Source organism: Myotis myotis, unplaced genomic scaffold, assembly GCF_014108235.1.
Source record: "Myotis myotis isolate mMyoMyo1 unplaced genomic scaffold, mMyoMyo1.p scaffold_m19_p_8, whole genome shotgun sequence".
In the NCBI taxonomy this organism is placed as follows: Eukaryota; Metazoa; Chordata; class Mammalia; order Chiroptera; family Vespertilionidae; genus Myotis; species Myotis myotis.
In genome coordinates, this window is record NW_023416390.1 from 77,173,327 (window position 1) to 77,196,883 (window position 23,557).

Genomic DNA, 23,557 nt, shown 5'->3' on the forward strand with positions numbered 1-23,557 from the left:
TACTGTTACTGAAAAATCTTTACCTGTAGTTTCTGATGTAATAAACAGCATCTTAGATCTGGGGGGCCACTTGCTAATCTATCAAATAAAGCAGTGGGAAAAGAAAGATTAGTTTTAGTAAAATTGCTTCAGATCTGCCTAGTTTTTATACTACCACAAATTTTAGCCATATTGATAAGAAAATAAAACTAGAAACAAAGACAGGGCAAATAAGATTAAAAGATCAGAATTTATTTTATCCTCCTAGTACACAAATCACCAATAGCAAGTATAACAGATATTTCAAAGCTTAAGAGTAAAGTAGTGATAGCACTCAAGCTAATAGAAACTTAAAATAAAAAGTCTCTAAATCCACCCCAGGTAGTAGCTGGCATACAGTATTTCACACCATACAAAATAGATTAGACTATCTTTTTTAGTTCTCTATTACTATAGTGAATTCTCAATATAAAAACCATCAATCTCCACTTCTCTTTTGCCTGGAGTGCCTCTAATTCTAAACTACTAAATTCCCAGTAATCAGCTAACCAGAAACTGGCAAATGACACAAGAGTAAACATTTTTGGATTAGTCACCATTTTATATAACTCATATCATGAGTCTCCTCCCTTAGGAAGGGTAGATGCGCAGTAGTCAACATTTATGCTAACTAAACTCTCCTATGTGACTAAGTGAAATGTCAATATAAACTATACACACACAAAAATTCACAGGTAATGTTTAATATCTGAACTTATGAACGGTAGAGATGTTTTCCCTCCAACTATAAAAAACATGTTTACTACATGTAATTTAGAAAATGCACAAATGTAGAAAAAACAAAATAAAAATATGATTTCACACCTGGGAAAACTACTGTTGACATCTGGCTGTATTTCTTTCCATTTACTTTGCTGTACAATCCTATATAATAAAAGCCTAGGTGGCGTCATGCCCTCACGCCACACTCTAACGTGACGTCATCACAAGATAGCCGCCGCAAAATGGCTGCCACAAGATGGCCGGCAGGGGAGGGCAGTTGTGGGTGATCAGGCTGGCAGGAGAGGGCAGTTGGGGGCGACCAGGCCTGCAGGGGAGGGCAGTTGGGTGCGACCAGGCTGGCAGGGGAGGGCAGTTGGGGGCGACCAGGCCTGCAGGGGAGGGCAGTTGGGGGCGACCAGGCCTGCAGGGGAGGGCAGTTGGGGGCAACCAGGCCTGCAGGGGAGGGCAGTTGGGGGCGACCAGGCCTGCAGGGGAGGGCAGTTTGGGCGACCAGGCTGGCAGGGGAGGGCAGTTGGGGGCAACCAGACCAGCAAGGGAGGGCAGTTGGGGGCGACCAGGCCTGCAGGGGAGGGCAGTTAGGGGTGACCAGACTGGCAGGGGAGGGCAGTTGGAGGTGACAAGGCCAGCAGGGGAGGGCAGTTGGGGGTGATTGGGTCGGAAGGGGAGGGCAGTGGGGGCGATTGGGCTGGCAGGGGAGCAGTTAGGCATCAATCAGGCTGGCAGGCAGAAGCGGTTAGGGGCAATCAGGTTGGCAGGCAGGCGAGCGGTTAGGAGCCAGCAGTCCAGGATTGTGAGAGGGATGTCCCAGATTGGAGAGGGTGCAAGCCAGGCTGAGGGATACCCCCCACCCCCGTGCAAGAATTTCGTTACACCGGGCCTCTAGTATTACATATACATCAGCATAATTGAAAATGCGCAGTATATGCAATACTATATATTCTACTTTACTACAAATATTAGGATCATTTTCAATGTTATTAGATATTCTTGGGGAAAAACTTATAATAGATCTATAACTTTCCATTGTAGAGATATATAATAATTTATTTGGCCATTATTTTATATTTGGCACTTAGGCTGTTTCAACCTTTTTCTCCCCTATTATAAATTTAATGCAGTCAACACCTGTGAACATAAATCACGTCCAAAGTTTCTTACCATTTTCTTAGGGCACAATTCCTAGATGAGAATTTATTCAAAAGTCAAATGCTTCCCACAAACAAAAAATCCTGTCTACACAACTAGATATTGAAATTATTACCCTGGAATCAGAAAGTCGTTTTCCCATCTGAAACGCATTTCAAGGACAAATTCCTGCCAGAGGTGTGCCACTCCTTTCAATCCTCCATGGTAGAAATTGATCATACAGAGACACAAAGCCAATTTGTATGTTAAACTGTCAGATGGTGCAGATTTGAACTGATTGTAGAGATTCTAAATTTAACAGAATAGAAACAAAGCAAAACTTGTTAACAACATATTTATATGCATATTCAAAAACTGTGTGGGTGAAGATTTTAATACTAAAATTAATCTATCCTAGCAAAACTAGTTTTTATCAATGTTTAATACATTATTGCCTAAATTGTTCTTAGGCAGTTCCATGTTTTCAAGATTTCTACAAGGATCAAAAAAGTGAGGCTTGCCCTGGCTGGTTTGGTTGGGTGGATAGAGCATCGGCCTGCGGACTGAAGGGTCCCAGGTTCAATTCCAGTCAAGGGCATGTACCTTGGTTGCGGGCACGTCCCCAGTGGGGAGTGTGTAGGAGGCAGCTGATCGATGTTTCTCTCTCATCGATGTTTCTAACTCTCTATCCCTCTCCCCTCCTCTCTGTAAAAAAAAAAAAAAATCAATAAAATATATTTAAAAAAAAGTGAGGATCTAGTTTGGTGATATAAAAGTTATAAGTTTCAATTTCTTCTGTGGAATCTTCAAGATGTATTCCAATTTTTATGTTACTTTTAAAAACCCTTTACTTAAAAATAGTACACACTTGTTGTCAAAACCAAAAACAAAAGTGTCATTTAAACTCTCATTTCTCAATTTATCAAAGACCTGGATAAGGAAAACATAAAAAATTTACTTAATTTACATATTTTACATTATTAATGAGTTTTTCACTCACTTGCTAGTTTGAAATACAGGAACAAATCTGTTGCAAAACAAATTTTATTATTTACAAAAAGTCTAAAATGAGGGAAATCACACAATCATGCAGAGTATTTTATGCTATTTTTTCCCATTGTTACCAGAAAAGTTCTTGCTACTGAAAATACGTCAATGTCCTATAGCAGATCATTTTCTGAGTGGAGGCCTTGATCACCCCTTATGTTTTCCTAAAGTGATTTTTAAAATAAAAAGATCCTTATTCTACTAATCTAGAAATATAGCAAATCCTTAGAAATTTGATGCATTTTAATCACTGGACTTACATATTCTTCACTCTCTGACAAAGGATTGTTGTCCATTGAAGAAGTTCCATCTAATGGTTTCTCAGAAGCAGCATCAGGGAATAAGAACTTAGGGAGAAAGGAAATAACCACAATGTCAAACAAATTTCCTAATTTGCTGATTTTTGCTACTCATATAGGCACTAGTTGACTTTTTAATGATTTTGCTATTAAAACAGTGAAAATGCTCTTATTGACTGGCCAGTTGGTTCTTCATTATTTCAAACTATTTCTATTTTTCTTTGAAGATACAGAGGTTTAGTGACTAGCCAATTTTAGGAATCAGAGGTTTTTCTTAATAGTAACTACCTGGTTCTGTAAACTAAACTGAATGCAAAACCAAAATTTCTTCACTATGATTGCAGGTTCATCTGGTCATTAAAGTTTTAAGAAAGTGTTAATATTATAAAAAAGACAAAGCTATAAAAGAAAAAAATTAAGTACCCATATATTCATGAGACTCAGTTATATTATCTATAGGTTTTCATATATGAAATAATAAAAGTATAATATTTAGGACACGTAACTTCATTTTATGAGATTCTCCTAGAAAGTAAGAAGCAGTCTAAACCTGTAATGACCAGTGTATCTTTTCCACATGGTCTTTGTTTATGTGTCTGTGTGTAGGATTGGTTAAAAAAGAAAAATTCAGTGCATATAACAATTGAGCTATATAACTGGAGTAACATCTCTAAGGATACATTCTTAAGAAGGGGACTTCTCTACAGAAATTTACTTTCAGCCCTCCCCCCCCCCTTTTTTTTAAATCACTGTTTCTCCCAAGGGCTCTGTGGTATTGTTGACTTGTAATTCCTTTTACTATGCATACTTTGCCACATATTACAGAACATACTCAACAGATTTTTAGAAATAGAGGAACTACTGTGTGCCAACCCCACTAACTCAGCACATTTACCAACATTATCCTATTCTCATATCACTGTGTGAGCTAAGTAACACTGCCCATGTCTTAGAGACATAGAAGCTGAAAATCTGGCCAAAAATATTGTTCAGATTAATGACAGTGATAAGATTAACATGAAGTTTAGAAGACCAGTCTTCTTTTCATTGTACTACTCTTGAAAGTTTTCCCAAGACTGTCTTAATGCACAAATTGCCAGAAGTATGATTATAACTACAATTACAGTGAAGAATATGGATCAAAGGCCTATTTTCTGCCAGGCAAAGTAACAGAAGGTCCTTTAACACTCACAACAATCTCACAAGGTTTTATCAGCCTCATTTACAGATGAGGAAACTGAAGTCAAATGGGTGTTCAAATCACAAAGTCAGGCTCCCAGGCTGGGCCTGTTCCACCACACTATACCTAGGAGACACCCAGGCCCTCTTACTATTCACTACAATATAAGCTTTCTCTGTGAAAGAAATTAGATGGAGTTCAAGTGTCCCTCTGTGTGAAGCCTTCCCTGACTGCCACTGCCCAGAGATGAGGCACCCCTGCTGTGCTCTCACAGCCCCTCTGCCAGACTTCTCAAACGGAACACGTATTGTAAGTATTGTTGACTTTCCTTTTTCCCAGACAACAGTGAAAACTCTCTGAATGTGGGGACTTTGTTTTACTCATTTTATATTCCCAATCCAGTGCCCGCCACACAGAAAGGACTGAAGATATAATGAATAAATGCATATGCATGTAGACATATAAAGACATTAGTGCTTACCAAGAGAATAGTGTTGAGGACATCATTATTCAGTGGTGACTCTTCTACACCTCTGTGTTTTTTTATTTTCTTCTTTGCAGTATGTACCATATTTGAAACTGATAATTTATGAATTGGAACTGGTGCTGGCTCTGTCAACTTTGACAAAGCGTGAGTTATATCAGCAATTTCTAGAAGAATAGAAATGAATACAAATTATATCACCAACCTTGGCAGATCAAAGTGGTGAGTAAACCGAAGACTGTATAAAATACTTTAGTCACTCCTTTTACTAGTGTTACATGACTCAGAATTATAAAATTTTAATACACGTTTACCTTCATATGCATGTATGATTGACAAAGGTGTAACACAAGTTACTTCTCCACAGGGGACTTCAAAAATAAACCTCTAAAACCCTGCCTTTCAAAATAGCTTACATTCTTGGTGGAAAGAGCTTATTAAATACACTTAGTGCTTTAAGCTCAGGGTATATAGTATAACCTAGAGAGAAATGGTTAGCTATCTAGTCCAGCAACACTTGCTTTTCCAACTTAATTCAAGTAAGAAAATAGATAAATAGTTGCTAGAAACATGCCTAAGAAAAGGAGTCTCACATTTGAAAATAACTTAAAAAAAGGTAGGTTACCTCTCCCTTCTTCCTCAAATGTGGATCGTCCAAGAATCTCATCAGTTGATTCTTTCCGACGGCAAACTTTAAAAAATTCAGTGACAAAATCACCTACAGAGAAAAAAAAGTTATTAATTTTTGACACTTAACAATGAAATCAGTCCTATAAATTACAGTACATGCCTTTTCACAAAGCTATTAAGATATGGAAAAAAATTTCAAAAAACATTCAGTATTTACAACTCAAGACAAAAATTAATCCAATTTCAAAGGAAACCTGGCTCCACCTTTATCTCCATATCCCAGGACAGTAAATTTTTTCCCCTTAGAATTCCTTCTAGAATAAATGGAAAGAAACCGTACCTAATAATATAAAGCCCTTGCTCTGTGCCTGAATAAGACAAAGAGTATCTATTCTCATTAAGCTGTACTAGTAACAAGAATATTACCCTATGTATACAGTGGTCTTTGTTCCCTAACTGCCACCCTATTGGAATTCGGAATCCATTAAAAAAATCAAAATTTAAAAAATTTACAAGACTTAAATAGTCCTAGCTGGTTTGGCTCAGTGGATAGAGTGTCGGCCTGCAGACTAAAGGGTCCTGGGTTCGATTCCAGTCAAGAGCACATGCGCCTGGGTTGCCGGCTCGATCCTCAGTAGGGGGGCGTGCAGGAGGCAGCTGATCGATGATTCTCTCTATCATTGATGTTTCTGTCTCTCTCCCTTCCTCTCTGAAATCAATAAAAATATATTTAAAAAAGAGACTTAAATGTAAGGCACGAAACCATAAAAGTCTTAGAAGAAAACATAGGTAGTAAAATTTCAGACATCTCACATAGCAGAATTTTTGCCAATACATCTCCTAGGGAAAAAGAAAACTAAGGAGAAAATAAACTAATGGGACTATCAAAATAAAAAGCTTCTGCACAGCAAAAGAAACCAACTTCAAAATGAAAAGGGAACCTACTATATGGGAGAACATATTTGCCAGTGATACATCTGGTAAGGGGTTAATATCCAAAATATATAAAGAACTCATATAACTCAATAAAAGCAAGATGAACAATCCAATTAAAAAATGGGCAGAAGACCTGAATAGACATTTCTCCAAAGAGGGCATACAAATGGCCAAGAGACATATGAAAAAATGCTCAAAGTCACTAATCATCAGAGAAATGCAAATTAAAACCACAATGAGATGTCACCTCATACCTGTCAGAATAGCTATCATCAAAAAATTAACAAGCAAGTGCTGGTGTGGTTGTGGAGAAAAGGGAACCCTAGTGCACTGCTGGTGGAAATGCAGACTCTTGCAGCCACTGTGGAAAAGAGTATGGAGTTTCCTCAAAAAATTAAAAATGGAACTTCTGTTTGACCTAGTGATCCCACTTCTGGGAATATATCTTAAAAACCCTGAAACACCTATCAGAAAGAATATATGCACCCCTATGTTCATAGCAGCATTATTTACAATAGCTAAGATTTGGAAACAGCCCATCAGTAGATGAATGGATAAAAAAAAGCTGTGGGACATTTACACAATGGAATACTATGCAGCTATAAAAAAGAGGGATCTCTTACCCTTTGGGACAGCATATTATGCTAAGTGAAATGAGCCAATCTGAGAAAGACAAATATCACATGATCTCACTTATTTGTGGAATCTAATGAACAGAGTGAATTGGCCAACAAAATAAGACCAGAAGCATGGAGGCATGGAACAGACTGACATACCTTGATGTGTGGAGAGGGGGACAAGAAGAGATAAACCAAAGAACTTATATACTTATATGTATAGTCAATGGACACGAACAATAGCGTGTGAAGACCTGGGGGGGTGGGTAGGGGCTAAAATTGTAAAAATCAATGGTCTTTCCATCATATACCACAGGTTGGGAGGCATAGCAAAAGGCAAAAAGGGCTCCAATAACTAGAATGGAAGATGCAGACTATGCCACAGGAGGAAAACCAGGAAGTGACATAAATACATTTTAAGACTAAAACTCAGATCATGAGAAAATATCAGATAATTCTGAGATGTGACTGGTTAAAACTAAAATACTCTGTTAGTGCTATTTAAGAGTAACTAGAAGAATTCACTACTGTTAGCAAAGATTTTTAATAATTGATCGAGAGAGAGAGAGAGAGAGAGAGAGAGAGGGAGAGAGAGAGAGAAGTTGCCCCCTGCTCCGCCATACACGCCCCGACCAGGGATGGAACCCGCAATCTGGGTATGTGCCCTGACAAGGAATTAAACCCAGTACCTTTTGGTATATGAGACAATTTAGCAGATCTACAAAGCACTTCAACAAATGTAAAAAAAAATAAAAATATTTTTTGGACAGATAAAATAAAGTATAAAGAATGAGTTCAATGTTCCTGATCTGGAAGACAGGCAGACTGGTGGTATTTCAGGAAAGGAAGATAATACATCTTACCTAGCAAACACTGAGGATTATCAGCTTTTCGAACTCTAACAGACCAATGGGGAGCCTGAAGAGGATCCAAATCACTAAAATGTAAAACAATAAACATAAGATCCTAATTATGATCATCTGTAATACTCATGAATTTATCAAAATGCAGTCTAATAAAAGCATTACACAGAAGGATAAGCTATACATTTTGCTTCCTTTAAACTTACTATTATTCTGAGGCCATTTGGATGAGTTAAAAAAAAATCTTAAGAAACCAAAGTGCTTGGAAAAATAGAACAAAAGGAAATAACAAAAAAATTTTTAAAAAGTGGTCAATGCACATTGATAATCTAATGAAATTACATTAGGAAATATAAAAAAGGAATGAGAAATAACTAAGTATGCATTTTAAAAATATATATTATCAAACAGCAAATCATTATGTTGCACACCTGAAATTAATACAATGTTATGTCAATTATAACTCAATTATTAAAAAAAGGATACACCCCAAAATACTAACTGGCTGTTTTATAAGTAATGCGATTCTAGGTAGTGTTTACTTTTTTCTTTATACCCATCTTAATTATCTGATTAAGAAAGCTCATGTTATTTTCACCAGCAGCAAATACAACACATTTGTTTTAATTATGAAAAGAAAAAGTATCTTATTTCTCCTGTTCTGCATCAGGAATGAGAGGGTACTAAAACTGCGTTCCTCTTTCTCCACATTCTTCCTAGATAGATAATGCTTGCTGTAATTTTCAAGTCATTTCCATTGGTAAGGAGTATATGATATGGATGTTATTTATGACATTTAAAGATCAAATATTTCCACACTTTCTGATGATGACCATCCTTTCAAATCACTTCATGAAATGCTTCTAATCAGCTAAGAAAAGTTTAACAGAATTATGTACTAAATCCCAACTGATTAGATATATCTTTGCTAAAACCGAGTAAGACTGAGATTGTTCATCATCTCTGAACTAAGAATCATATCCCCAAAGAAAGAAGCTTAAAAACACATCTTTAATACGTATTAATCAGTCTTAAGAGTGATATTTAAAAAATAGAAAAATCAACCTTATCAGAAACTGATATAAAAGAAAATTGCTAACCATTGGCAGTTAATTTATTTTACTGAAATGTTTGAGTCTCAATGCATAACTCTTAACATACTTACGAATAAACATCATTATCCACAATGATACCTTCAGTCAGGTGAGGCCATGTAGTTGCTAAGTGGAGTTCACTAAAAAGAAACAAAACATAAAATATATCCGAAAGCTTTAATGTGTGTGTGTATACGTGTGTGTGTGTGTGTGTGTGTGTGTATGTGTGTATATATATATATATCTTCTAACTCTAGAAATGTATCCTAAGTAAATAACCAGGGATATACACACAAGTATGTTAAAAGTGGTATTATTTATAACACAATAAAAATGGAAACAACTAGTTTAATGAATGGTAGCACACCCATATGAAGTAAATGTCTTTGCAGACATTAAAAAATCGTACTATACATAACAGCCAAAAAGTGTAAATAACCCAAATGTCTATCAGCTGATGGGTAAATAAAATGTGGTATATCCACACAATGGCATATTATATAGCCACGAAAAACAATGAAGTAGTGATTCATGTTATAATATGGATTAGAGGCCTGGTGCACGAAAATTTGTGCACTTGAGGGGGGGGTCTCTCAGCCCAGCCTGCGCCCTCTCACAGTCCAGGAGCCCTCAGGGGATGTCCTACAGATGGCCTCCCTCTGCGTGAGGCGACCAGGCTGGCCCATCAGGGGACGGCACTGCCCCCATCACCCCACCACTGGCCTCCCTCTGCGGGAGGCGACCGAGTGGCCGGTGTGGCCCCGCCCCCTCTCCCATCGTCCCTCTGCCGCCACTGGTCACTGCCATTTCCCTCCCCCATCACCATCCCCTCCCTCTGTCCGCTGGCATGCAAATTGGCCAGCCTGGTGCCACCTGCTCGCTGGCCCTGCCCCTCGCCCACTGGTTGTTCCGCCATTCAGTCTATTTGCATATTACATTTTTATTATATAGGATTAACCTAAAAAACATTATGCTCCCTGGCCCCGGTGGTAGAGTGTTGGCCCTCACACTGAAAGGTTGAGGGTTAGATTCCCAGTCAAAAGCATGTTCCTGGGTTGCAGGTTTGTTCCCCACCCCAGTTAGTGCATGGGTTGCAGACTCTCTCTCTCCCCACTACCTTCCACTATCTCTCTTAAAAAAAAAAAAAAAAAAAAAATCAATGGAAAAAATATTCTCAGGTGAGACTTACCAAAATGAACAAACAAAAAAAACACACATTATGCTAAGTGAAGGAAGCCAGACATGAAGGAGAACATATTGTATACTGCAATTTATATAAAATGTCCTGAATGGGAAAATTCATAGAAACAGAGAGTAGCACTTTCCTATAGCTGGAGAGCCTGGGAAGATTAGGAGGGATGGCAGCTAAGAGGTAAGGTGTTTCTTTTTGGGGTGATAAAAGTTTTTGGGATTAGATAGTGATGATGGTTGTACAACTCTGTAAATACTAAAAACCACTAAATTGTACTTATTTGTTTGTTGGTTTATTTATTGTTAATCCTCACCTGAAGACATTTTTTTCCATTGATTTTCAGAGAAAGTGGAGGGGAGGGAAGAGGGAAGGACAGAGGGGAGAAGGAGGGGAAGCGAGAAGGTGAGAGGAAGAGAGAATGACATCATCGATTGGCTGCCTCCCACACATTCCCTGACCAGGGCTGGGGATCAAACCTGCCACTGTGGTATGTGCTCTTGACCGGAAGCGAACCCTAGACCTGTTGGTAAGCAGGCCAATACTCTAACCACTGAACCATGCTGGCCAGAATTGAATTGTACACTTTTAACTGGTGAATTTCATGGTACATGAATTACATGCCAATTTTTTTGGGAAAAAAAGTTATATATGAGGGTTGGCAAAGTTCTTCTGCAAAGGATCAAAGAGTAAATATTTTAGCTGTTGTGAGCCACGTGGTCTATGTTATATTTTTGGTTGTTTTTTCTTTTAAAACCTTTTACAATGTAAAAACCATTCTTGGCTCTTTGGCTATAGAAAAGCAGGCAACTGGCCAGATTTGATCCACAGGTCATATAGTTTGGGGATCTCTTATAAATGAATATTAAGTTTCAAAAAATGTTCATGTAAAATTATAAAATAAAAAAAGCAAGCCACAAAAAATATAGAGGATGACAAACATTTATAAAATATCTATATATATAAATGCCTAAGTGACCGTTATGACCTGATGACTGGATGACCAGCCAGTAGCTATGATGCACACTGACCATCAGGGGGCAGACGCTCAATGCAGGAGCTGCCCCCTGGTGGTCAGTGTGCTCCCACAGCCAACCTCCCATGGCTGGCCAACCTCCTGCGGTGTCTTCCCCGCCAACCGCCCCGGCTGGCCCTGATTGGGACTGGGCAAGATGGCCCCTATAGGCCCAATTGTCGGCCAAGCTGAGGGACTCCACTGGTGCATGAATTTGTGCACCAGGCCTCTAGCATAAATATATTGTGCAAAAAATAAGTTAACATAGCAGGCCTAATAGGACTACTTGCAAGGCTGGCCCTTGGCTTGATATCTGGGAACTTGAATTTCAGAAGGGTTCCTACCATTTCCTGATAAAAGTGGCTCACTGTGCCTAAACTACTTGTGCAAACAATATGATTTAAGTTGAATACCCGCTTTCTTTTTTTTTTTTTTTTTTTAACATATTTTATTGATTTTTTACAGAGAGGAAGGGAGAGGGATAGAGAGTTAGAAACATCGATGAGAGAGAAACATCCATCAGCTGTCTCCTGCATACCCACTACTGGTGATGTGCCCGCAACCAAGGTACATGCCCTTGACCAGAATCGAACCTGGGACCCTTCAGTCCGCAGGCCGATGCTCTATCCATTGAGCCAAACCGGTTAGGGCCCTACTTTCTTTTTGATATATTTTAGGTAGAGGGTGCCTACGTGACCAGCCCCAGATAAAAACCCCAAGCATTGCCCTGGCTGGGTGGCTCAGTTGGTTAGAGCATAGTCCAATACACCAAAAGGATGCAGTTTTGATTCCTGGTCAGGGCACATACCTAGATTGCAGGTAGTATTCCTGGTTGGGGCACATATGGAAGGCAACTGATTGATGTCTCCCTTGCACACCGATGTTTCTCTCTCTCTCTCTCTCTCTCTCTCTCTCTCTCTCTCTCTCTCTCCCTGTCTCTCTCTTTCTCCCTCTCTCTCTCTCCCCCCCCTCCCCTCCCCCCCCCAAAATCAATAAAAAATATAAAAACATAACAAAACAACAACCATAACCTTGGGTCAGGATAAAAGAACAACAAACAAATCCTAAGCATTGAACCTCTAATGAGCTTCCCTGGTAGATAGCCTTTCACACATCACAATGCATTGCTGGGAGAATTAAGTGTATCCTGCGTGACTACACTGGGAGAGGAAGCTTGTGCCTAGTTTGCTCTGGATCTCACCCTATGTGCCTTTTTCCTTTGATTTTTTCATTGTATTCTTTTGCTATAATAAATCACAGCCACAAGCACAACTGTTGAGTTCCATGAGTCCTCCTAACAAATCACTGACCTGAGGGTGGTCTTGCAAACCCTTGTTGCACATGCATTTATACACACCAAACTAACACACAGAAAAAGTGGCTGGAAGAACACATATCAAGCTGTAATTAGTGATCTCCTACGAGTGGTGGGATTATGAATTTAGTGAATTTATTTTTTCCTGTCTAGATTCTAAATTCACTTATGTTTGGGGACTACAGAAACCAAAAAGAGCCAATTACATTAATTCGCTGATCTTTGGTGATGCTTAACTAATTGGCAACTCCAGTTGGAGACTCGGAATCCACAAGTACGGTTTAGAATTCACTGTGAAAGCAGGGCCAGCTCTCCACAATAATGCAATGTAACCTCAGTTATGAACTGAGCAACTAGACACCCTTGGTTCAAGCCTATTTTCCAACCCCCATCCTATAATGGTTCCAATTAAACATTTGAGTTACCAAATATCTTTCCAATAAAGATGATTAGAGTTTAAAACTCTAAGCTCCTGAGTGATTTTAGGTATTAACCTTAGATTCAGTTCCTAAGCTTTTATCACTATGTCCTCTCCTCTCCCTCTAACTATAGAACAGTTTCTTTGACAAGAAGAAAAGACACTAAAAAAAGCCTCTTCATTTCCTCTTCCACGGCCAAAGATTCCTTTTTAAAAGCATAGCGCTCACAACATTTCTAGTCACCATTTGATTTAACTGGTCTTCCATATGTATCACCTTACCCCCAATTTATTTGTGCATTCTTCTTTAATCATTTGTTTCTCTACTGACTCCTCATCACATATAAAATTAGAAAGAAATATTTAATAACTAATTATTTCAAATTTCTACTACCAGGTCAATTTTATTCTTTCCACCTAAATTTTCATTAAGCAAAATTCAAATGAATGAGTCAGTTGGAGGGTGATAAATCTATCTTTAAGTCACCATATACAATTTCTCTTGTTTGCTGTATTCTAGCCATGCTGGCCATCTTGCATTTCTTCCAGTAGACAAACTAAACTCTTTCCTACATCAAGACCCCTTGCACAGGCTCTTCCTACCACCTGGAATGGTTGTTCTCTAACTCTTTGCATGTATAAGTCCTCCCCTAACTGAGACTAAAGTTAAATATACTTCCTTTGAGAACACTTTCCTGATGGTGCCCCAATCTAAACTAGCTCCTAATTTTACTGTCATTACAGCCTGTATTCTTCCTTCAATTATCCCTCAACTTGTATGTTTATGTAGGTGATTATTTCAAGTCTATTTCCTTCAACTAGACTGTAAATACCAAGAAGGCAGGTACTTTTATTTACTTCTGTATCTTCCTCATTTAGCACTGTGCCCAGCTCATGTAATAAAAAAATGTTAATTACAAAAGATACTCACTTTTTCTTCTCCTGAGTAATTTTTAAAGTATTATTATTTCTAACTCTATGTAAGATTATTAAGAATGTACATATACATGTATATATATTTTTTCATTAACCAAATAGTTTAACTTAACAAATAAGATAGCTTCTAAATCACCATTGTTTATATTTTCCAAATATTTTATTACTGGTGATTAAACTTTCCAAGCCCCACATTTTCTTGTGAAACAACTTTTTCTTAAAGTTCAGTAGCTCTTTTAGAAAAGCAGGTGGGTAACCTAAGAGGTTACCCTTATGCCTTAAGTCTTAAGTCTTAATTTGTACATTTTGAAAAAGTAGTCACGAAAAATGTAAATGTTAATTCTGGGTGAAAGATACATGAAAGTTTGTTACATATAACATTCACAATCTGTTTTCAATATTTCAAATGTTTCCCAAAAAGTAGACCAAGAATCACTTCTATAGGAAAAATCAATAAATGGTATTATATACATCTTATACATTATTTTAAAGCTTCTTATTTCTTAAGTTACAGAGAGAAAAAAAAGACGAACAGATTGTTAGTCATAGGTCTGAATCCAGTACTATATTCATTGCAGGAGGCTACATTAAAAAGCACAGTAAAATCAGTATTAATATAATTTTTAAAGTGAAGTCCCATAATTCAAATAGATTAAAATTCTCACCTTATAGGATCTTCACAGGCACCAAATGGTAGCTTGCCAAACTCCAAACCTCCAACTTCCCCTCCTACAAGGGCATCTATATCTAAACAAAATAAACGTTTTTCCATTATTGAGCAAAAAATAGAAGAATTAGTTAGGTTAGCCCTTTGGAGGATTATAAACTTAAAAATGCCTACTTCGGCCTAACCGGTTTGGCTCAGTGGATAGAGCGTAAGCCTGCAGACTGAAGGGTCCCAGGTTCTATTCTGGTCAAGGCCATGTACCTTGGTTGCAGGCACATCCCCAATAGGGGGTGTGCAGGAGGCAGCTGATCGATGTTTCTCTCTCATCAATGTTTCTAACTCTCTATCCCTCTCCCTTCCTCTCTGTAAAAAATCAATAAAATATATTTTAAAAAAATAAATAAAAGTGCCTACTTCAAGAGCTCATACAGCAAGTCAGAGAGCAAGCAGTCAGGTATTAAAGACTGCCCCAAGAAAACTATAGTAAAGGGACACAACTCCTATTCCTATTTATCCAGTGTTTAATTCAAATCATGCATTCCAATTTTAACCTCCTTAAATATTCCTTAAATATTATTCAAAAGAACATTATTTTGCATTTCCTAAGAATGTGATTAATATCATCTAAAAGAAAGATTATCCAAGTATTAAAAAATTTAAGCACTACCCTACATTCATCAGTTTTGCTGTCAATAGTTTCTGAATAACAAATTAGTCATCATTAATAAAATCATATTTCAGTTGATAGTACATGGGAATATTTAAAGTTCACCAAAGAATTCCTTTCCATTAAGAATGGTTATCTGAGATCAGAGAATTTAGAAGGTAAAACACTCCCCTAAATTCCATTCCTCTCGAAGAATAAACACTTCTAAAACACACCAAAAGGATTTATTTCTATCTGAAATAATACAGATGGTTATTTTCTAATTATTCATACTACCCTGGGAATTCCTAAAATTAAAGTCTACTACTGAGTTATGAACATGCGCAGATTTGCTAAAATCATGTTTGACGAACTATACCCTGACTAAATTATTAAAATTAGTCATTATATAAGGTTCACTTACTTGATTCAGCAAATTTTCTCAAGTCAATTCAATCCATTTTTCCAACTAAAGAATTCTTACAATAATAAAGATCACAATGGCCGAACCGGTTTGGCTCAGTGAATAAAGATCACAATGACTAGCTTTATTACAAGATGCCAATTTTTGAGAGCTTCAAAATTTATAATAAGCACATTTTGTAAATTAAAATTACTAGACTATAACTAGTAAATTATTTATTACTAGAGGCCCAATGCACGAAATTTGTGCAAGAATAGGCCTTCCTTCCCCTGGCTGCTGGCACCGGCTTCCCTCTGACACCCGGACCCAGGCTGCCCTCAGGCCTCTGGCAGGCACCCAGGACCAGGGCTTCCTTCCCAGCCCTGGCTTTGTCCGGAAAGTTGTCCGGAAGGATGTCCATTCTAATCAGCATTATTATGCTTTTATTATTATAGTTTCAAATTATTCAATGGTACATAAAGATAGTAGTAGTATATATAACTACCAAAGCTAAGAATGTATTACATTACTTTTAATATCATCCCAAGATTACCAATTTGTTATTTTCAATCCTATAAATAACCAACTACTTAGAATAAAAATAAACAGTAAAGAATATTCTTTAATTCTCATTTATTTCTCTTTGAGGGAGGGAGATTGAAAAATGTTTTCAGGCTAGTAAAATCCTTATAATAATTTATGTTTGTATTTAATTTCTTTTTAGATATACGTGAATATAATTTTACTTTTAAGTAAGAGAAACACCCAGGAAACAAAACCTCACTTAATTAGGCTCTATGTCTCTCAGGCTGAGCTTTTCTAGAACTTATATGACATCTTATTTATATTTGTGTCTCTAGCACAGTCTGCCTATTATAAGCCTACTAGAGGCCCAATGCACAAAATTCATCCTTCCCCCAGCTGCTGGCACTGACTTCCCTCTGGCACCTGGGATTTGGGCTTCCCTCCGGCCGCTGGCAGGCATCTGGGACCCGGGCTTTGCTCTGGCCCCGGCTTTGTCTGGAATGACGTCTGGTCTAATTAGCATATTAGGCTTTTATTATTATAGATCATTAATGATTGTTGAATGAAGCAGTATTTCAATGGCTAAGCAAGTAAATTGATTTTAATTGCATTTTTATCAAACACAAGTTAAAATACAATATTCTACAGGTCTTCCCATCATAAGTATATGTGTATACAAACATTTTTTAATCTGTTTTCCTTATTTAATACTCTTCTTCAAACTCTATAAAGTTCTCTGCAGTCCATCCTCAGCTTACGATAGCTTCTCTTATTATAATAGTCTAAAAACAGACATTTTAATCATTCGCTGCATATAGCATATGATGTTCCACAGCAGGGGGATGCTTTATAAGCAGTATTAGCTTTCAAAGACAAGTTGTCAAGTATAGAGTAATACTGTCTCTAGAACAATCTAAAGAGGTTTTATTTAAGAGAAAAAAATGAAGGAAATAAAATCAGCAATATTGCATTTAGAATGAACTACAGATATTTCAAGTTTAAAACACCTAAAACACACTCTTAAATAATTTTAATTCCTGAATATATTTTCTTTTCTATTTATATTCAGTAAGTGAAATACAGTTTTAAATTATCTCACCTGGAGGTTGCTGAGGCCAAAAATACTGCTGCCAATCCTGAAGTACATAGGTCAATCGAATAGCAATACTAACTGCAGGCAATGGTGTTAAAGGACATCCCTAGGAAATAAATGCAAAGACAGAATGGTGTAGCTTAAAAAACACACAAAGTATTTTAAAAAAACAATGCCAAAGAACAAAATGATATTAGAATAAAACTGTTTAAATTACTACCTGGAAACAAGATACTAAATCCTATTAGGCAAATTACTCTTTCAAAATATCTTACACAATTTCAATTATACTAGTACTAGAGGCCCAATGCATGACATTCGTGCAAGAGGGCTCCACCCTCGCAGCCCCAGCTGCCTTGGCCCTCACATCCCCAGCTTCATCCAGAAGGTCGTCCAGATGGTTGTTCTGCTGGTCAGCTGTTCAGCTGATTTGCATATTGTGCTTTTATTATTATAACTAGAGGCCTGGTGCAAGAATTCGTGCATGGGTGGCGTCCCTCGGCCTGGCTAGCGGTCAAGGCCTATTGGGGGGCTGGCCGGACAGGGGGAGGGACTGTGGGAGGTTGGCTGGCCCGGGGAGAAGGGCCGTAGGAGGTTGGCCAGCCAGTGGGGGGAGGCAAGGGGCCACGGGAGTTTGGCCAGTCAGGGGGAGGGGCCGCGGGAGGTTGGCTGTGGGAGCGCACTGACCACCAGGGGCAGCTCCTGTATTGAGCGTTTGCCCCCTGGTGGTCAGTGCACATCATAGCGATTGGTCAACTGGACATTCTGGTCACTTGATCGTAACAGTCACTTAGGCTTTTATATATATAGATGTCTTTTTTAAAAAATTAATTGTCTAAAGTTTTACATGTGTCTCCTTTTTCCGCATTTGATGCTCCCCCCAACCATTCCCACCCAAGGCAAAGCCCCACTACAGATAATTTCTTACTATTCTCTTCAGCCATATTAAATGTGAAAAACCTATAATTCATTTTTTAAATAAGGTAAAACTATTACCAAGTGTAAGACTAGGTTTGGGGAGATGATTGATGTCTTTTCTTTCTTTTAAATGAAAATAAACTCAAATTAAAGCCAGTCTTGAATACTGAACCAAAGTTTTAGACTAAAAGAAATGGTCACTCATGCAAACTAATTTACAGTAATGAATCAGTTAACAGAAGATTTAGGTTTATCTTTACCTTCATTAAAAATCATAAAAATTAATGTCATCCAAACATCCTGTGACTTCAGCTTCCCTTAATACTACTCATCCTACATAAATGTGGAATAGGGCTTAAAAGTGCATAGGAATCACTTCAGGAGCCTGTGAAAATGTAGATTCAATAGTATTCTGCATATCTAACCAGTTTCCAGGTGTTGTAGCTACTGCTGGTTAGGAGGAAGAAGAGACATTTAGCTCAACAGCAGCATCTATAAATGTCACTAGTAGCTTTAACTGAATACAAACTTAATCTAAAGTCAAAATATAAGGTGGTTGCCAAAAAGATGATTTGGTTTTGGGCTGCTGTATCCTACACAAGCAAGATAAGATTCTGGCTGGTCACTAATCATCTTTTTAGCCAGGTCCAGATAGCAAATGAGAGCTCACATGTAATAAGGTACAAATGGTCTAGAAACTATAACAAGGTTGCTTTGTAACATAACCTCTGCTCCAGTCAGATAGCCATGTAGATAAATACAGAAAGAGAAACCAAAAAGAAATAGCTAAGATCAAACATGACATATATATCTTTGTGGGCCCTAAAAAAGGAACGGAAAAATGATAAATGGGGCTCAAGGCACATGCCTGCTGAGTTGACAGCCTAGGATTGCAGACTGCACTATATGGGACCAAAAGTGTTCCACACAGAAGAAGGCGGGCACTGCAAGACCCTCTGTTTAAGACAGACACTGGGGCAGGGCACTCCTGCTTGGTACAGTGGCCTTGTTGGAAGCTATGGGAATAGGAAGAATTATTGTGTAAGGGGAAAACACTCATTCTTATGATCTGAGCAAATAATGCAGAAACTCTAATACCCCAAATATCACCACAGAATAAGAGGCTCCAACACCATTTTAAAATGTGTTTCTGAAATATCCTGGAGGTAGGGAGCAACCACAAAACCACTAGAAAAAGTGGGAGAGAAAGTTTAAAATGTTAAATATTTAAAATGTGCCTGCAAAAAATTTTTATCCAAAACATGATGAAATGTAGTTCTAAAAGAGACAAATATCAAAATCAACAATCCAAATATAAAACCATGAAATATAAAGAGCACCTGGGGGGAAAAATGAAGAATGTCTAAAAAGAAAAAGAAAAAACTAGTGTGTGTAAGTTTTCAAAGATTTAGAGGTGCCCTGGCCTGGTGGTTCAGTTGGATGGAGTGTCATCCCATACACCAATAGGCAGGTTCAATTTCCAGTTGGGATGCATATACTAGTACAGTGATGGCGAACCTATGACATGCGTGTCAGAGGTGACACGAGAACTCATTTTTTTGGTTGATTTTTCTTTGTTAAATGGCATTTAAATATATAAAATAAATATCAAAAATATAAGTCTTTGTTTTACTATGGTTGCAAATATAAAAAAATTTCTATATGTGACACGGCACCAGAGTTAAGTTAGGGTTTTTCAAAATGCTGACATGCCAAGCTCAAAAGGTTCGCCATCACTGTACTAGTAGGAGATAACTGCTGTTTCTTTCTCTCCCTCTCCCTCTTTCTCTCTCAAAATCAATAAAAACATATCCTCAGGTGAGGATTTAAAATTATTTATATATATATATATATATATATATATATATATATATATATATATATAAATACACACACACACACACATATATAATATATACATATATAATATATATATATTTAATTAGAGGATTGTGGCAGAAGAGGATTTAAACTTAAATTTTATGTGACACCAGAGGGTAGAACTGCTCCCACCCAAAAGGAAGTCTTTTCTAATAATTAAATATATGTAAAAATAAAATCAAGTGCCAGTGAAAAATAAGAGCACTGGGACACTTCAAGTAGATGTTAAAGAGTAATTTTTATAAAGATAGTATAGGAGAGTTACATACTGGGTAGCTTTAACTATACAAAATCATAAAACAACTAGAGGCCGGTGCACAAAAATTTGTGAACTTGGGGGGTGGAGGGGTCCCTCAGCCCGGCCTATGGCCTCTTGCAGTCTGGGACCCCTCGGAGGATGTCCACCTGCTGGCTTAGGCCCGCTCCCCAGGGGACTGGGCCCAAGCTGGCAGTCAGACATCCCTCTGGCAGTCCGGCAGCCCTCGGGGGATGTCCAATTGCCAGCGGGGAGCAGGCCTAAGCTGAAGTCGGACATCCTTAGCGCTGCTGAGGAGGCGCGAGAGGCTTCCACCACCACCACTGTACTGGCAGCCATCAGCCTGGCTTGTGGCTGAGCAGAGCTCCTCCTGTGGAAGCGCACTGATCACCAGGGAGCAGCTCCTGCATTGAGTGTCTGCCCCCTGGTGGTCAGTGTGTATCATAGTGACCAGTCATTCCCAGTTGTTCTGCTGTTAGGGTCAATTTGCATATTACCCTTTTATTATATAGAATAGAGGCGTGGTGCATGGGTGGGGGCCAACTGGTTTGCCCTGAAGGGTGTCCTGGATCAGGGTGGGGTCCCGCTGGGGTGCCTGGCCAGCCTGGGTGAGGGGCTGAGGGCTGTTTTCAGAGTGACCAAGCCCCCTGGCGACTGAAGCTCCCAGACTTTCCTTTTTTTTTTTTTAATTTGCTTCAGCTCCATGGCCATGGCGACTGGAAGCAGGTATCTGGGGTTTATTTACCTCCTATAATTGAAACTTTGTTGCCTTGAGAGGAGGCAGCAGCCACTGGGAAGCTTGGCTTCTTCCATCGCAGGGGCAAGCAAGCCTACTGCTCGCTCCAGCTCCGTGGCCACAGCCTGCTAAAAGCAGGTATCTGGGGTTTATTTACCTTCTATAACTGAAACTTTGATGCTTTTGAGTAGAGCTCAGAGCCGGCGGCAGGCTGGCTTCCTCCATCACTGGAGCAAGCAAGCCTCCTGCTTGCTCCAGTTCCATGGCTGCCAGCCACCATCTTGGTTGGGTTAATTTGCATACAGTTGCTCTGATTGGCTGGTGGGTGTGGCTTAAGGCATAGTGAAAGTATGGTCAATTTGCATGTTTGCCTATTATTAGGTAAGATTATCACTCAAGAAGTTTAACATTAATGCCAATTTCTAATATATAGTCATTATTAAAATTGTCCCAATTGTGTCACTTATGGCTATTTTGTGTTTTGATTTTTTTAATAGACATGAGCATACAATATGTAGTTTCCTGTATGCCAGCATTTCTTTCTTTTAAAAATTTTTTTTATTGATTTCAGAGAGGAAGGGAGAGGGAGAGATAGAAGCATCAATGATGAGAGAGAATCACTGCTTGGCTGCTTCCTGCATGTCCCCCACTGGGGATCAAGCCAGCAACCTGGGCATGTGCCCTTGACCTGAATCCAACCTGGGACCCTTCACTCCACAGGCCGATGCTCTATCCACTGAGGCAAACCAGCTAGGGCTGGCTATTTTGTTTTGATCAAGGATCATGTATTCCATTTAGCTATTATATCACTTTAGTCTCCTCTAAACTAAGCAGCTCCCTATTTTTATTTTGCCTATTATGATAAGTGACATTTTTGAAGAGTCTAGGCCAGTTTCTTTCCAAAATATGGCTCGTTTTGGAAATACACAGGTATTTCCTTATGTTTTGATTTATGTTAAACATTTTTGGCAGGAATGCCTCCTGCCTGCCCCCCTACTGGAGATCAAGCCTGCATTCTGGGCATGTGCACTAACTGGGAATTGAATCGTGACCTCCTGGTTCATAGGTCGACACTTAACCATTTAGCCACACCAGCCGGGCTGATTTTATTTTTAAGATAAATCTGTCTTATATTCTATTCGATTCTCAGTCAGGGCACATGCCCAGGTTTCGGGCTCTATCCCCCGAAGGGGGTTTATAGGAGGCAGATGAGTGATGTTTAGCTCTTATATCAATGTTTCTCTCTATAGATAAAAATTTTTTTTAAAAAAACAGTAATTTATAATTTATATAGTTAATTACATATTTCTTCTAAGTAATCCCATTATCAATATTATAGAGAAATATTTCTATATACTCAAATTACCAAGTTGCTACTTTCATCTGGATTCCAGGAAAGACTCACAATATCAATGCCAACTTACAATCTTTGATTTGAAGATATCCAGCAGACCCGATAAATGAGTGTACTGATTTGGCACTTTTCGAAGATGAACCATTTCAAAATCAGTTCGGACACCAGGACCCTGACATTCTCCCACATACATTCTTCGCCATTTGTGATGAATTTGCGCAAAGAGTGGCACCTGGCTGTAGGACATAATTAAAATAGGAATTTTTAAATGGTTGAAAGTTTTTTAAAAAGTAGAATGAAAATTTTATTCAATAAAAACGATCATATCATATTAGCCTTTCCAAAGCCATGATACATAAACTTGGTTCACAGGTACTAAATAATGCAAATTAAACGAACATTCATGATGATATGCTTTTTACTTTATCATTTGAAGATATAGTTAATCCTTATTACTCACAGATTTTCCTATGTGCAAATTAGCCCACTTGCCAAAATTTATTTATAACCCCAAAATCAATACTTGCAGCATTTTCACAGTCATTTGCAGACATGTGGAGAGCATTAAAAATTCCGAGTCACTTGATGTGCGTGTTCCCAGTTGAGGTTGAACACGGCAATGCTGTCAAGTTTTAAAATTAGATTTTGTAACAAAATTTAAATAAACTAAACATTTGAAAGCCAAGCACAAAAACACCACTCTTCATTTCGAACATTCATTGAGTATTTCAGTAAGTTTCCTTTCACAAATGCTTTCCCTAAAGGTTTTATTGAGTTAGTCTTATATACAATATTCCAAAAGTATAATAATGTACAAGTAGTAATTCCAAGTATAATAAAAAAACTTAACACTTGGTAACCATTTTCCTTCATAAAATATAATTAAAAATAGTTTTTAACTTATTGCCTATTTTTCAAAATGTCCCCTACCAGCCAGTGTTTCCCAAAGCAATAGACACAGAACTCAGAAGAAGATTGCACTTAGATTCACTGAGAACAGCATCGCTGTTTGCTGCAGGGGCGAGCACCACGAACTCTCGCAGTCCATACCTTAAAAAAAAGAAAGAAAAAAAAAAAGAAAATAAAAAGGAATCATTGCTATTAAACAGGGGGAAACTTCAGAATACAAAAATATATTATTTGAAAAACATTAAAAAATAAATCCCTT

The 23,557-nt window shown here is 38.1% G+C and overlaps 1 protein-coding gene across 13 annotated transcripts in view; it reads right to left on the bottom strand.

Moving 5' to 3' along the window:
- The window catches only part of RAB3GAP1 (RAB3 GTPase activating protein catalytic subunit 1), a 93,325-nt gene that overhangs the window by 38,028 nt on the left and 31,740 nt on the right, over window positions 1-23,557 (bottom strand). For 10 of the 13 annotated variants that reach the window (XR_004969312.1, XM_036319365.1, XM_036319364.1 and 7 more), the window contains 12 exons: window positions 23,320-23,439; window positions 22,460-22,625; window positions 17,251-17,350; window positions 14,576-14,657; window positions 9,109-9,177; window positions 7,944-8,017; window positions 5,523-5,615; window positions 4,895-5,064; window positions 3,195-3,281; window positions 2,024-2,196; window positions 844-903; window positions 24-78 (listed from right to left, as the gene is read on the bottom strand). Coding sequence is in view for 12 of the 13 variants with exons in the window: in XM_036319365.1 (XP_036175258.1) it covers window positions 24-78; window positions 844-903; window positions 2,024-2,196; window positions 3,195-3,281; window positions 4,895-5,064; window positions 5,523-5,615; window positions 7,944-8,017; window positions 9,109-9,177; window positions 14,576-14,657; window positions 17,251-17,350; window positions 22,460-22,625; window positions 23,320-23,439 (1,249 nt within the window). In the remaining variant the exon portion in view is untranslated. The remainder of the gene's footprint in view (window positions 1-23; window positions 79-843; window positions 904-2,023; window positions 2,197-3,194; window positions 3,282-4,894; window positions 5,065-5,522; window positions 5,616-7,943; window positions 8,018-9,108; window positions 9,178-14,575; window positions 14,658-17,250; window positions 17,351-22,459; window positions 22,626-23,319; window positions 23,440-23,557) is intronic. The other 3 variants (XM_036319368.1, XM_036319367.1, XM_036319366.1) reach the window with 1 other exon arrangement.